General features: G+C 51.5%; 1 protein-coding gene across 5 annotated transcripts in view; it reads right to left on the bottom strand.

The window, feature by feature from the left end:
- The window catches only part of EVC (EvC ciliary complex subunit 1), a 72,714-nt gene that overhangs the window by 45,840 nt on the left and 14,605 nt on the right, over positions 1 to 12,269 (bottom strand). For 4 of the 5 annotated variants that reach the window (XM_043572999.1, XM_043573000.1, XM_043573002.1 and 1 more), the window contains 4 exons: positions 11,686 to 11,918; positions 10,331 to 10,415; positions 4,578 to 4,676; positions 1,579 to 1,716 (listed from right to left, as the gene is read on the bottom strand). In XM_043572999.1, coding sequence (XP_043428934.1) covers positions 1,579 to 1,716; positions 4,578 to 4,676; positions 10,331 to 10,415; positions 11,686 to 11,918 — 555 coding nt within the window. The remainder of the gene's footprint in view (positions 1 to 1,578; positions 1,717 to 4,577; positions 4,677 to 10,330; positions 10,416 to 11,685; positions 11,919 to 12,269) is intronic. The other variant, XM_043573001.1, reaches the window with a different exon arrangement.

The raw sequence follows: 12,269 nt of genomic DNA, 5'->3' as shown, positions 1-12,269 counted from the left end.
ATGTCCAGCCGGCTTTGGCACTTCTCCTCCAGCTCCAGGGAGCCAGGGTGCCCCTCTGTTCTTAGAAACTCTTGATTCCCTTGATGTCCGGGGCATGATTTTCTCCCGGTCCCTCAGAGTCCATACTCTGCCTTCTTGTCTCAATTCTCCTTGACTCCTCCTCCTTAAATGCCGGCAGGATCCAAGACTGGGCACCAGGCTGCCTCCCCTACCCACTGTACAGACACCCTGGCCGGGCGTCTCCAATGCTGGAGGTCGCCGTACTTCAGAGAATCTTGGGCATACTATGAATCATCTGTCTGAAATACGCAGACATGGGCACACAGGTCCCTTGCTTCGGGAGCCTGAGGACCCCGGAATCCAGGCTGAGCACCCTCCCTCTGCCATCTCATGCCACGAACATCCTCGCTCCCCGTGTCATCTGACCCGAGCTTAGCGGACTCTCTCCATCCTTCGGCATCTCCACCTCAAGATGTCAAGCCGGGACTCACCAGCTCCCCTCCCAACTTGGCTCTCGTTCTGGGGTCCTTATTTCCACCGCGCGGATCCTCTACACCTGCTTCTCCCCCAAACTTCCTTATCTGCCATCCTGTCAGCTCTCCCACTTTTTCTTACCCCTCTGCTCCTACTTGCATTTGCCTTCCACGAAATTCCTACCGCCCTAGCCCCAGAGCCCATACCTCTCCCCCACACAGCAGCCTGAGCGGTCCTTCTGAGACAGAAACGGACCCAGCCACATCGGCTGCCAAACTCCAGTGACACCCACCTCCCTGGCACAAGATGAAAACCCTCGGGCCAGATCTCTGGCTTTATCTTGCTCTGCCTGCGCCTCGGCCCCCCCTGACTCCCTCCTCTGCCAGCATCCCTCCCCCGACATCTCCCAGAAAGCCTCTCAACGGGTCTCTTCTTCTATAAAGACTTTCCTAAACCTAGGGTGCAACGAACTTCTCTCTCCGCGGCACCCCAGCCTTCCGCTGTTTTCACCTATCACAACGCTTGTGAGCTCTGAAGTCTGCATTCTCCTCACCTGTCGCCTCCCCCGCCAGACCAGCCTGTGCATCTGTCTGGCAAGGCCAGGTCTAAGTTCACTCTGCATCCCCAGTGTGCAGCACAGCCCTGGGTGCCAAAAAATGTTTGTTTAATACCTAACGTAGGAACAGGGGGCAATGGAACTGAGAAGCGAGAAAAGGGCTATTTGCGAGAAGCCACCCTGGCTAGAATTTAAACCCAGCTTTCACGAGTGACGCCTCGGGCTGGAGAAGTTAGCCGCTCACATCTGTTCCTAATCCACGGGGTGGTATGCCATAGAGGGTTAGAGCAACCTTTGCTGAGAATGATCAAAAGATCAATCTAAAATTTAAACAAGGGGAATTCATTGGACTTCCCAAGGAACCTTGGCCCCTTAATCATACCTTCTCTATCACATAACTTCCGAAACTGGATCCCTGGCTCTGGGCAGAGCGCAACAGGGAATTCAAGTACGAAACATGCTTCTAGAAGCCATCTCTTTAATCTCGCCAATTTAACTGTCCCAGAAAGCAAGGTTTTTATACAGGAAAAAACTAATCCATCGCATACATTATCTATGAGCTGCTCAGAGTATTCTCGCTCCTTTGTTTCCACATCTGCCAGAGTGATGTATTCAGAATCGCCAGTCCCCAACATTTCCGTGTTTGATAGTTTGACCTGAAGTCCCTTTTCTAATTCCTCCAAGTCCTGGGAAAAATAGGGGGGAAAAAAAAGCAAAAAAAAAAAAAGCAAGTAAAAAATCTAATAAATCTTAAATTCTACAAAAGAAATGCTTTTATCTTTCACCATATTATCATAAAATATTTCTTAACCATAACTGCCCTAGGCATTGTCCTACTTAAGGTTTGATGACAGAAATCTATTTTTCTCATTAAACATAGAGCCTCAAGAATACTAGATTCTTTTCTTCTATATTCCTCATTCCACAACCGCCCCCCCCCCCAATAGAATGTATTTTTTTTAAATGATGAAATAATGTGTTTCACTCCTTAAAGTCCTGGAAAATACCATCACATCTGGGGGTTGGAGGGGGAATCCTTCTTCCCCACTCCTCTGGTTTCCGTGGGGAAGGAATACTCTCTACACCCTAGGGAAGGCGTGAAGCAATGCAATTGGTGGGTTCAACAGCAGGAAGTGTGCACCCATAGCTTGTCCAGCCTCTTCCTCTTTGGCATGGACCATTCAGGGGAGGCCATTGCTGTGGTGTGGCCTTGGCCCAGGGTGGGCTGGGCAGGCTAGAGGTGGCCAGCTTCGCCCCAGACGAGGCAGGCATTTACCTAGTCCTGGGTTTATGACTCTGCTGCTCAGCTAAGCCATGTCCTCCAAGCTGCCTTGTGAAGCTGACCTCTCTGTATGTGTCCCCTTGACTCTGTCTCTTAATCAACTCAGAAGCGGAGCAGGAGCCCCCTCTGTACCGAGTCCTTCAGGCCCCGCCATGGGGTACGAGAGGAGCCCCGTCTCCTCCAGGACCATGTCGAGAGAACTGGAATCTGCGCCAGGGTGGCTCCAGCTTCATTCGGAAAAAAGACGTTGCTGAAAACTGCTTCTGCATGTCCGTGGTGAAGCTGTGCGTGATTTCGGGCCCTTGTCACTACCAGAGAGAGACGCTGGCTCCTGCCAGAGGGAGAGCCTGATGTTCGGGGAGTTGGGGTATTTCATCTGGAGTCTCTTCCCTGTAGGAAGAGGCGTGCTAGGCTCATCACTCAGCCTCAAGGACCCCAGATACCTGAGCCTCCAACTGCACGCACCCCCATGATGCTGCTTCTCTCCCAAGAGCAGCCACCGGTCTGAGTACCTTTGTCCTCGTCTAGAAGTCGGGGGGGTCATGATGAGCATTAAATAAAAGTACACATGGGAAGCACTTGGCCAGACAACCTCTCGATAAGCAGCAGCCACTGCAGTGATTACCCTGCTGTCCCGGTACTGGTGGTGGAACCAGCTCCTGGGTCTGCCGACTACAAAGCTCGTTACCGTTTTCCTGTAACACAGCTTCGTTATTACTTGTGCAATTCCCAGTGTCGCCATGATTATTGTCATTTATTCACTGGAGAGTCATTTAAGCCCAGCCTCAGTTTCCTCAGCTGTAAACAAATAATAACCGCTACTCCCAGGGCTGTTGTGAAGACTGAATAAAATAATGTGTGAGGAGGCGTCTGGGTGGCTCGGTCACTTAAGTGTCTGACTCTTGATTTCGGCTCAGGTCATGATGTCACGGTGGGTGAGATCGAGCCCCTTGTCGGGCTCTGTGCTGACAGCATGGAGCCTGCTTGGGATTCTCTTGCTCCCTCTCTCTCTTCCCCTCCCCGCTCACTGGTGCGCTGTCACTCTCTCTCAAAATAAACGCATAAAATTAACAAAAAATTGCGTGAAAACCCCGTGTGCGTTGCCTGATGATGACGATACCGAGGACGGTGACGATGACCACCATGGTGTACCGTGTCCTCCCTGGGGTGTTTTGGTGTCTCCTTCCCCATGGAATGCAGGAGAGTGGGGAAGAAACCTTCTCTCCCAGTCCCCCAAATATCATGGCGGTGCAGGTGGCGGTAACGATAATGGTGTGACGATAGTCATAAGAATGATTATGATGATTGAGATGATGGTGGCGATGACGATAATGGTAGTGGTGGTGACAGCGGGGATTAAACGGTAACGATGGTGAGGACGCTGCTACTGATGAAGTTGAAGACGGTTGTTGTGGTCGTAACGAGGCTGATGGTCGCCACCATGTATTCAGGGTCTAACTACTACTGTGCCAGATGCTTCATGCACTTTCTCTCATCCCTTCCATGATCCCATAGGACGGGAATTATTATCCCATGGCACAGGAGGAACCTGGGATTCTGAGAGTTTGTGAAGGAAAACCAGGATGTCTGACTCTGAGACCCGGCTCATTTCGCGGCACGTAAGACAACGGAAACTTCATGTAAAAGACTGAGAGGAGGGGAACGCAAAGTAGGACAAACCGTTGTAACCAATAAACCGATGATGTATTTAAAAATACCCCACCTTGGGGCACCTGAGTGGCTCAGTTGGTGAAGCGTCAGACTTTGGCTTAGGTCATGATGTCGCGGTGGGTGGGTTCGAGCCCCGCGGCGGGCTCTGTGCTGACAGCTCAGAGCCTGGAGCCTGCTTCAGATTCTGTGTCTCCCTCTCTCTCTACCCCTCCCCTGCTCATGCTCTGCATTTCTCTCTCTCTCTCTCTCTCTCTCAAAAATAAACATTAAAAAAATAATTAAAAAATCCAAAAATAAAAATACCCAACCTTGGGCAGAAGCTAAAGGTAACAGTGGTTCTCTCTGAGGAGCGGGTATGACCACCACTCTTCTCTTTTTCCTGCTTTCAGTATTTTTCCAAATTTTAATAATAACCTATGGTCATTTTTACATGTGTACACATACTTTTGTATGACTGCACTGTTCAAAGGCAAATATTGAAATAAATTATTTTTACACGTGAAAGCAAAAATAGTTTCATACGATGTTGTGTTTTGCATATTGTAATAAACTCTCACTAAGTTACCTTGAGATACAGGTTGAAGACTTACTTACGTTTTCTTGTTTCGAAAGAATCCTCTGGTATAATTCATCATCAGACTTCTTTTTGGGAAGAAGATCAAGGAGGCACATTTTTAAAATCTGAATAAACATCTATGGCCAAGAAGGAAGACATAACGGAAAGGTTTAAAAATGGTCTCTCTCTCTTCCTCCCTCCTTTCCTTCACCTGCTCCCAGCCCCTCCCCCATCTCAATCTCTATATATCTCTTCACACGTACATATTTTTACTATAGAAAACGATCTCAGATTATAAATCACGACGATAGCATTTTCATGAAGCTTCTAAAAAATATGCTCTACTTCTTTTGTTGTCTTTTTAAAATTTTTTTTAAATTTTGTAAATGCTTTTTTATTCATTTTTGAGAGACAGACAGAGCGTGAGCAGGGGAGGGGCAGAGAGCGAGAGGGAGACACAGAATCCGAAGCAGGCTCCAGGCTCTGAGCTGTCAGCGCAGAGCCCGATGCGGGGCTCGAACTCACAAACCGTGAGCTCATGACCTGAGCCGGAGTCGGATGCTTAACTGACTGAGCCACCCATGCACCCCATATTATTTTAATTTTTTTAACGTTTATTTATTTTTGAGAGGGAGAGAGAAAGAGTGCAGGTGTAGGTGGAACAGAGAGGGAGGCAAAGAATACAAAGTAGGCTCCAGGCTCTGTCAGAGCCCGATGTGGGGCTTGAACCCACGGACCGTGAGATCATGACCTGAGCCGAAGTCAGGCACCCAACCGACTGAGCCACCCAGGCACCCCTTGATTCAAGAAATCTTCATTAGGCGCTTAACGTGTGCCATTCCTTCCACGTTGCCCATTTCCCTGTGAGTCAAGAAAATACAAAAGGCAAAGAGTGTTGCTTCTTTGTGGGAAGAATCAGAGGGACAGTTGTTTGGACCTGGGATGTATGACATCATCCACTCCAGCCTCCTGTCTTGATGGACGGAGGCCTCCTCTAAACCAAAACGTGTCCTCCCATAAGTGGGGACACCCCGGAACGTCCAAGGGTGCTATCTCCACAATTTGTTTAACCATTCACCTACTTTAGCACCTGCGGGCATTTCCAGGGTGGGGCTCTTATGAATAAAGCTGGTAAGAACATCCACGTACAGGCTTTCGTGTGAATGTTAAGTTTCTCTGGGGCAAAGGCACAAGAGTGCACCTGCTGGGTTTTGTGACAAACTGCCTGTCTTCCTGGGCAGCATCTTATATTCCCACCAATGTACGACAGATCCAGCTTCCTCGCATCCTCACCAGCGTTTAGTGTTCTCATCACTTGTTATTTTAGCCATTCTGATAGGTGCCTACCTCCCTGTGGTTTTAATTTGCATTTCCCTAATGGCTGATATCGTCAAGCACCTTTCTGTCTGATTTTTGTACGTGTGTGCTTGCCAACTGTATCTCCTTCTTGGTGAAATGTCTGTTCATGTCTGTTGCCCATTTTCCAATTGGATTGCTTACTTCTGTTGAGGTCGGAGCGTTCTTTACAGATTTGAGGCACGAGCTTCCTGTGGATACATGGTTTGCGATGCGAATGTTTCTCTTTCTCTTCTTCCTTAATGGGGTCTTTTGCCGAGCAAAAGTTTTTAATTTTGATGAGGTTCAATTTATTAGTTTTCCCTGTGTAGGTCACATTTTCAGTGTTAAGAAAGAACTCTTTGCTAGGGTTAAATCCTGAAGATTTTCTCTTCTGTTCTTTTTTTTTTTTTTCCCCAAGATGTCTTACATTTTACATTTATGTCCATGATCCATTCGGAGTTCGTTTTTGTACGACATGGAGGTCTGGCTCGAGGCCCATCTGTGTCCGCTTCTGGACGCCCGTTTGCTGCATATCATTTCCTGAAAAGCTTATCACTCCTCCACTGAATTGTTTTTGTACTGTCGCCAAAAGTCAGACACTTTGGTGCAGGGCGTAACACATATTGTTCTGTAAAGGGCCACTTTACCAATAGTAAGCGTTTCTGGGTTGGCAAGCCATACTGTCTCTTGCGAATATTGGATTCTGCTGTTACAGCATCGAGGCAGCCAGGGGCAATTTGGGCAAGAACAGGCATGGCCAGATCGGCCCAAGGGCCATAGTTTGCAACCCTCGTTCTAAGGTTTGTTAAACACCGTTCTGTGCCAGGCTAAGATATAGATGATCTCATTTGGTTTTAACAGGATGCAGGAGGTCGGTACAATCTTCCTCACTTCACAGACAAGGACTCTTGGCTGAGAAATCTGGATAAACTGGCCTCATGTCACAAGGGACAGCCATGAGGGACAGAACCCAGAACTTTCCACCAACCTTCCTTATGCTTGCCCATGCTAACGAGCTCTAGGAACATAATGTTGTCCTGGCTTCCTACCCACGGAGGTCGAGGCTGCATAAGGTAACGTTCTTTTCTCAAGATGTTGGTCTCAAACCCATTTTCCTTTTGACCCCAGACAGAATCAGTAACGTGTATCAGTCTTGCCTCATTCCTTTCAAGTTAAAAATTTTTTAATTTGGAGACTTTACAGGCTCAGAGGAATGTGTCAACCAGGACAGGGTCCCAGGTGTCCTTCCCCCTGGATGACATGTGACATCACCACAGTACAGTATCCACTCCAAAACTGACATTGGTCCAAGTGCAGTTTACCGCAGACTTCAGTTTCCACTCATTGTCACCGGCAGTCGTGTGTGTGTGTGTGTGTGTGTGTGTGTGTGTGTGTATTTTTCTGTGCAACTTTACCCCAAGTACACGTTCATGTGGCCACTGCTACAACCAAGACGGAGAATGTTCCAGCACCAGGAGAAATCCCCTAGTCCTAACGATCGCTCTAATGGCACCCCTCCCCCCCACACACCCTAATCTGTCCTCATCTCTGCTCTTCTGCTTTGAACCCTGACAGATGCAGTTTCCCTCCACCTCCTGATGAGCCTAGTGCCACTTTCTCCCTCAGGGGCCACCAGGGAGCTCTAAGCTCCTGGACTGAACGATGGTTGCATCTGGCCTGAACTTTAAAAAAAAAAAATTTTTTTTTAATGTTTATTTATTTTTGAGACAGAGACAGACAGACAGAGACAGAGACAGAGAAAGGGAGACACAGAATCCAAGGCAGGCTCCAGGTTCCGAGCTGGCAGCACAGAGCCTGACGCGGGGGTTGAACCCATGAACGGGGGAGATCGTGACCTGAGCCGAAGTCGAACGCTGAGCCAACTGAGCCACCCGGGCGCCCCACCTGAGCCACTGTTTTATTTTACTTTGTCATTGGCACGTAGTCAACCACGGTGTTGCCGCAGTTTGAGCTGTAACAACACAGAGATCCCACGGGTTCGTACGGGGCGCCATCTGTCTGTGGCCTGAGTCACTTCTGAACTCTGACCTGTGGTGACGGATCTCTACCAGAGGAACGGAACTCGAGGTCTCTGCGAGAGCCTGCCGTGTTTCTCCAGGTCCCGCACCCGGCGGAGATGTGCCCCGCAGTGAGGAAAAGGCCACGCGTGGAGAGCAGTCCCCAGGCGGCCTCGGTGTCAGCGTGCACATTTCTACGGGGTGCCTCCTATGTGCGGGCACACAGACCTTACGCTCAGCCAGACCTCTTCTGGGTTCTGTGTCTGCCATTCACCAGCTCTGCGATTTTGGACAACTGACGCGACCTCTCTGAGTCTCAGGTTCCTTGTGAGGGCACACAGAAGTAAGGGCTTCACTGAGATCAGACATACAGAGTGCTTAGCCTAGCCGAGTACGAGTGCTGACCGAGCAGTGCTGTGACAGTGCTGGTCACGCCGCCCAGCAGAGCCCAGAGCTCTGCCCGCAGAGACGACTTCACTTCCTAGAAATTCTACGGGGTAAGAGCTGGAAAAACATTATCTTTATACCTTTCCTAAAGTGGCCCAGAGAGGGGAAGCGACTTACCCAAGGTCACACAGCCCATAAGTGTGGGAGGGTGGACTAGAACCCAGGTCTCTGACTCCTAATCCAGGGCTTCTGGAACTTTCCTAGGTTCCAGCTTACGTGTCTCCCTCCAAGGAAGCCTGGCCATCTCCCCCACACTCGGGCCCCCCTTACACATGCTCACAGCACTGTATCGTTTGTTCAGACCCACTGTCTGGGTGGCGTATTTGTGTGGTTTACTGCCGTGTCCCCGTGGAGAGTGGGCTCCATGCAGGTGGAGGCTGTCCTTGTCCCTGTCCCTGTCCACTGCGCCTGGCAGGGAGGGGAGGCTGCCCACATATAAGACGGGCAGATGAGTGACGGTGGATGCTTCCTCCAGGTCCCCGCAGGCACCTGCTGTCGGCTCTGGGGGCAAGGTGCCTGGCACCATGTCACTCTCAAGCTGGATGGGGCTCTGAGCCCAGTAACAGTCAGCCCTCCAGGGAGCCCAGAGCCTTTGAGAAGATGGCCAGGGCCACCTGCCTGCACATAGGACGCGATGTGGCCGAGCGAAAGCAGGCGGGCTGCGGCCTCAAGGCCATGGGGCTCTCCAGGCACAGTGGGGCTGCCGGAAGAGGCTCTATTTCTGGAGTCCTGGTAGGATTCCTGGTTTCCAACACTGGCCCCTGTTTACGAGGCCTTTCCTGCTCTCACGGAGCCCGCATTTCTTTTCACTGCATCCCCAACTTGATGTTTTTATTTTTCTAGTTTCTAACGAAGCACCTCCCGGGCACGTCTGTCTGTGTCTCTGTTTCTACGTCTCTGTCACTCTCTCCATCAGTCCCTCTCCCTTCTCTTTGCAGCAGGCCTCCCCTCTGTAGATCTCATCCTTCAGTTGATCATTTGGGAGAAATCATTCCTCTTTGTAAGCCCCCTGGCCCCGATGCCTGGCCGGCCCTGCCGTTCTGTAGCCACAGTGGGACGCATCCCTCCGGCCCCCCCTGCGGCCTGGATCCAGAGCTGATTCACTGGGAGGCCGGGGCATCTGGCAGAGATGAGTCTTGGTCCGCTGCCCTCTGTGGTTCTGATGGCGCCCTCATCCGCTCCGAGAACGCACGCCTACAACAAGGAGGTGCCTGACTGCGCATCTCAGCTCCAATTTCGGGCTTTACGACTTGGGGTGAGTCCTCTCTGTGCCTCAGTTTCCTCATCTGCAACGTGGAATAACGGTGGCACCCACCTCTCCTGGTTGTGGTGAAGTTCAGAGCGAACTGCCTGTGTAACACGCCCAGGGCCCAATACATAGTAAGCAATCAACAAAGTTAGTGCTCGTGAATACAATATTATCTTCGCTATTATCACTCCTTTAAAAATGCTGTGCTCTTGGGGTGCCTGGGCGGCTCAGTCAGTTAAGCATCTGACTTCGGCTCAGGTCATGATCTCCCGGTTTGGGAGTTCGAGCCCCGCATCGAGCTCTGTGCTGACAGCTCAGAACCTGGAACGTGCTTCGGATTCTGTATCTCCCTCTCTCTCTGCCCCTCCCCACTCACACTCTGTCTCAAAAATAAACGTTTAAAAAAATATTTTTTTAGAAAAGCAAAAACCACAAATAAAAATGCTGTGCTCTTTTCAATGCCTTTTACCCCCGTCTCCATCAGGACGTGTGCCCTGGGAGGAGGGTCTCATCTTTCCGCCCCACCCCACAGCTCTGGGTCAAGTACAGCCTGTGCCCCACGAACAGGCACAAATTGCTTCTGTATTTTATTGTCAGAAGCCTAACACCCTGTGCCTTCCTGTCATGGAGGCTCCACTGTCACTAGGACCCAGTCCCTGAGGGCACACAGGACCTGGTGCCCATGGAGGGCCTGTGTTCACGACCCGGGAAAGGGCGAGAAACTTGGCCGGCCACCTACCAGGTGCTTCTCCCGCCTCAGCGCCGTGTCCAGACGCAGCAGATCCTTTAAGTGAAGGTTATAGACACACAAGTCAAGGTCCACACTGAAAAGTCCAAAGAGAAACGGAAGGCCTTTGAGAGTACTTGAGGTGGGGAGGGGGGTGACAGGGAGGGAGCACATCCCTGCTCAGTATAAGCCTCGGTGCATCCCGAGCCCAGATTTTAAATTCTGCAGCGCGCAGAGGTTCCCGACAGCCGCCCAAGTGATTCATCCATCACTTGTGACCGGAAGGGAGCAGCTGTCTGCGACGTGACGGGCAGAAGGCAGCAAGAGAGAGGCGGGAGAAGAAGGACACCCCATTCCGGCATCGTAACGTCTCCATCACAAGCCCTCTCTCCTCCGCCCCTGTAGGCAGACATTCTCATGCCCATTTTACAGATGGGGAAACAGACTTAGGAAGTCAGTGAGCGGTCACAGGGCAGGTAAGTGGCCGGGCAGATTTGACCGTTTGTCCGGGGTGGGCACACGCACTCTGAGCAGCCCCATTCCCACCCAAACTGTGACGAGCCCAGTAAGTTCCCAAAGCTCCTCAACACCCCTTCCCAGCCACTGTCAAGGTCAGCACAGAGCTCAGGGTCTGGGCCCACTCCTTCCACAGCCCTGAGCTGAGGTTGGGCCCGGTTCGTCTCACGGGGGCAGGGCCCCTTGGACGTCACCGAACTTAAAGAGCAGAGAAGTCTGAGGACCAAAGCACAACGCTGCTGACTCTGTCTTCAGCCTCTCCCACGGGCTGAGCAGCTTGGTGATTTACAGCAAGGGCTTTGGAGATAAGGTCAAACCCAACTGTACCACTCACCTGCTGTGTGACCTCGGGCATGTTACTCAGCCTCTCTGTGTCCCTTCATTCTTCATAAAATGAGGGCAGTGATAGCAGCTACCACATAGTGTTAAGAGGAATTAATTCATTGATTAACTTTTATTCATCCATCACTGAACCTGTCCCAGGCTCCTACGGGGCAGTAGGGACACAGCAGTGAAGAAAACAGACCCGGTCGCACTCGTGAGACAACTAATCCCTGCAAAGTGCTCAGTACTCTGCCCAGTACGCAGAAGGCACCTGATCAGTGCTAGCTGGTGTTACGCAACGCCCAGGGCACGTCGACGATTCAACGACGCCCCTAATGTCTCTCCTCGGGGCTCAGGCTGGATTCCATAACCCCCACATTGGCCAACACCACATGGTGAGCTCCAGCTCAGACACGGGGTGGCTGTGTGTCTGTGGCTGAGTTGCTTAACCTCTCTGGGCTGCCATTTTCTCCACTGACAGTGATATGGTCCACGGGTCTGTTTCTCCATCCCTTCCCCCGCCTTACCTCTCGCAGATCAGCACCTCGGGGAAGCTGTTCACCCGGACGAAGGTGCGGCTGAGGAACCTGTCGTCACTGGCGGTCGAGTGGATGCTAGACGAGGAGCTACAGTCCTCCTTCTCGGCCTGGCTCAGGCTCCCCAGGCTGCTGGAGGGGGAAGCCTCCACCGGCTGGTTCGGCAAGATGGCCTGCTTTAAGTTTTCGTGCAGAGATGGGTTGGAGGAACCGTCGGCCAGCGGCTGGGGTCGGGGGAGAGAAAGCTCGCTCAGTCCACATGACCTATCGTGACTTTGCTTCAGTAATTCCGCCAGAGATATATGACAGCAGTCCCAAGAGGGCCAGGCTGGGGACACACCGGGAGGGGAAGAGTAAACAGGTAGAACCCCGTGCCCCAGGGTCACACCCACATCCACACCCCAGGGACCAGGGTCATAGCTCTTGTCCCCAGGAGGCCAGCCCCTCTGCACTAGGCCCCTACCCCTTAGCCATGAGCCTGGGTCCGCTCACCAGTGGCCCACCTACACCCCACACCTGGCCGCCAACTCTGACCTCCACCTGCTCCCTGCTCCCTGCTTCCACTGCTTCTGCCT

The sequence above is a fragment of the Prionailurus bengalensis genome, chromosome B1, assembly GCF_016509475.1.
Source record: "Prionailurus bengalensis isolate Pbe53 chromosome B1, Fcat_Pben_1.1_paternal_pri, whole genome shotgun sequence".
Taxonomy (NCBI): Eukaryota; Metazoa; Chordata; class Mammalia; order Carnivora; family Felidae; genus Prionailurus; species Prionailurus bengalensis.
This window is presented reverse-complemented; position numbering and strand designations above follow the sequence as displayed.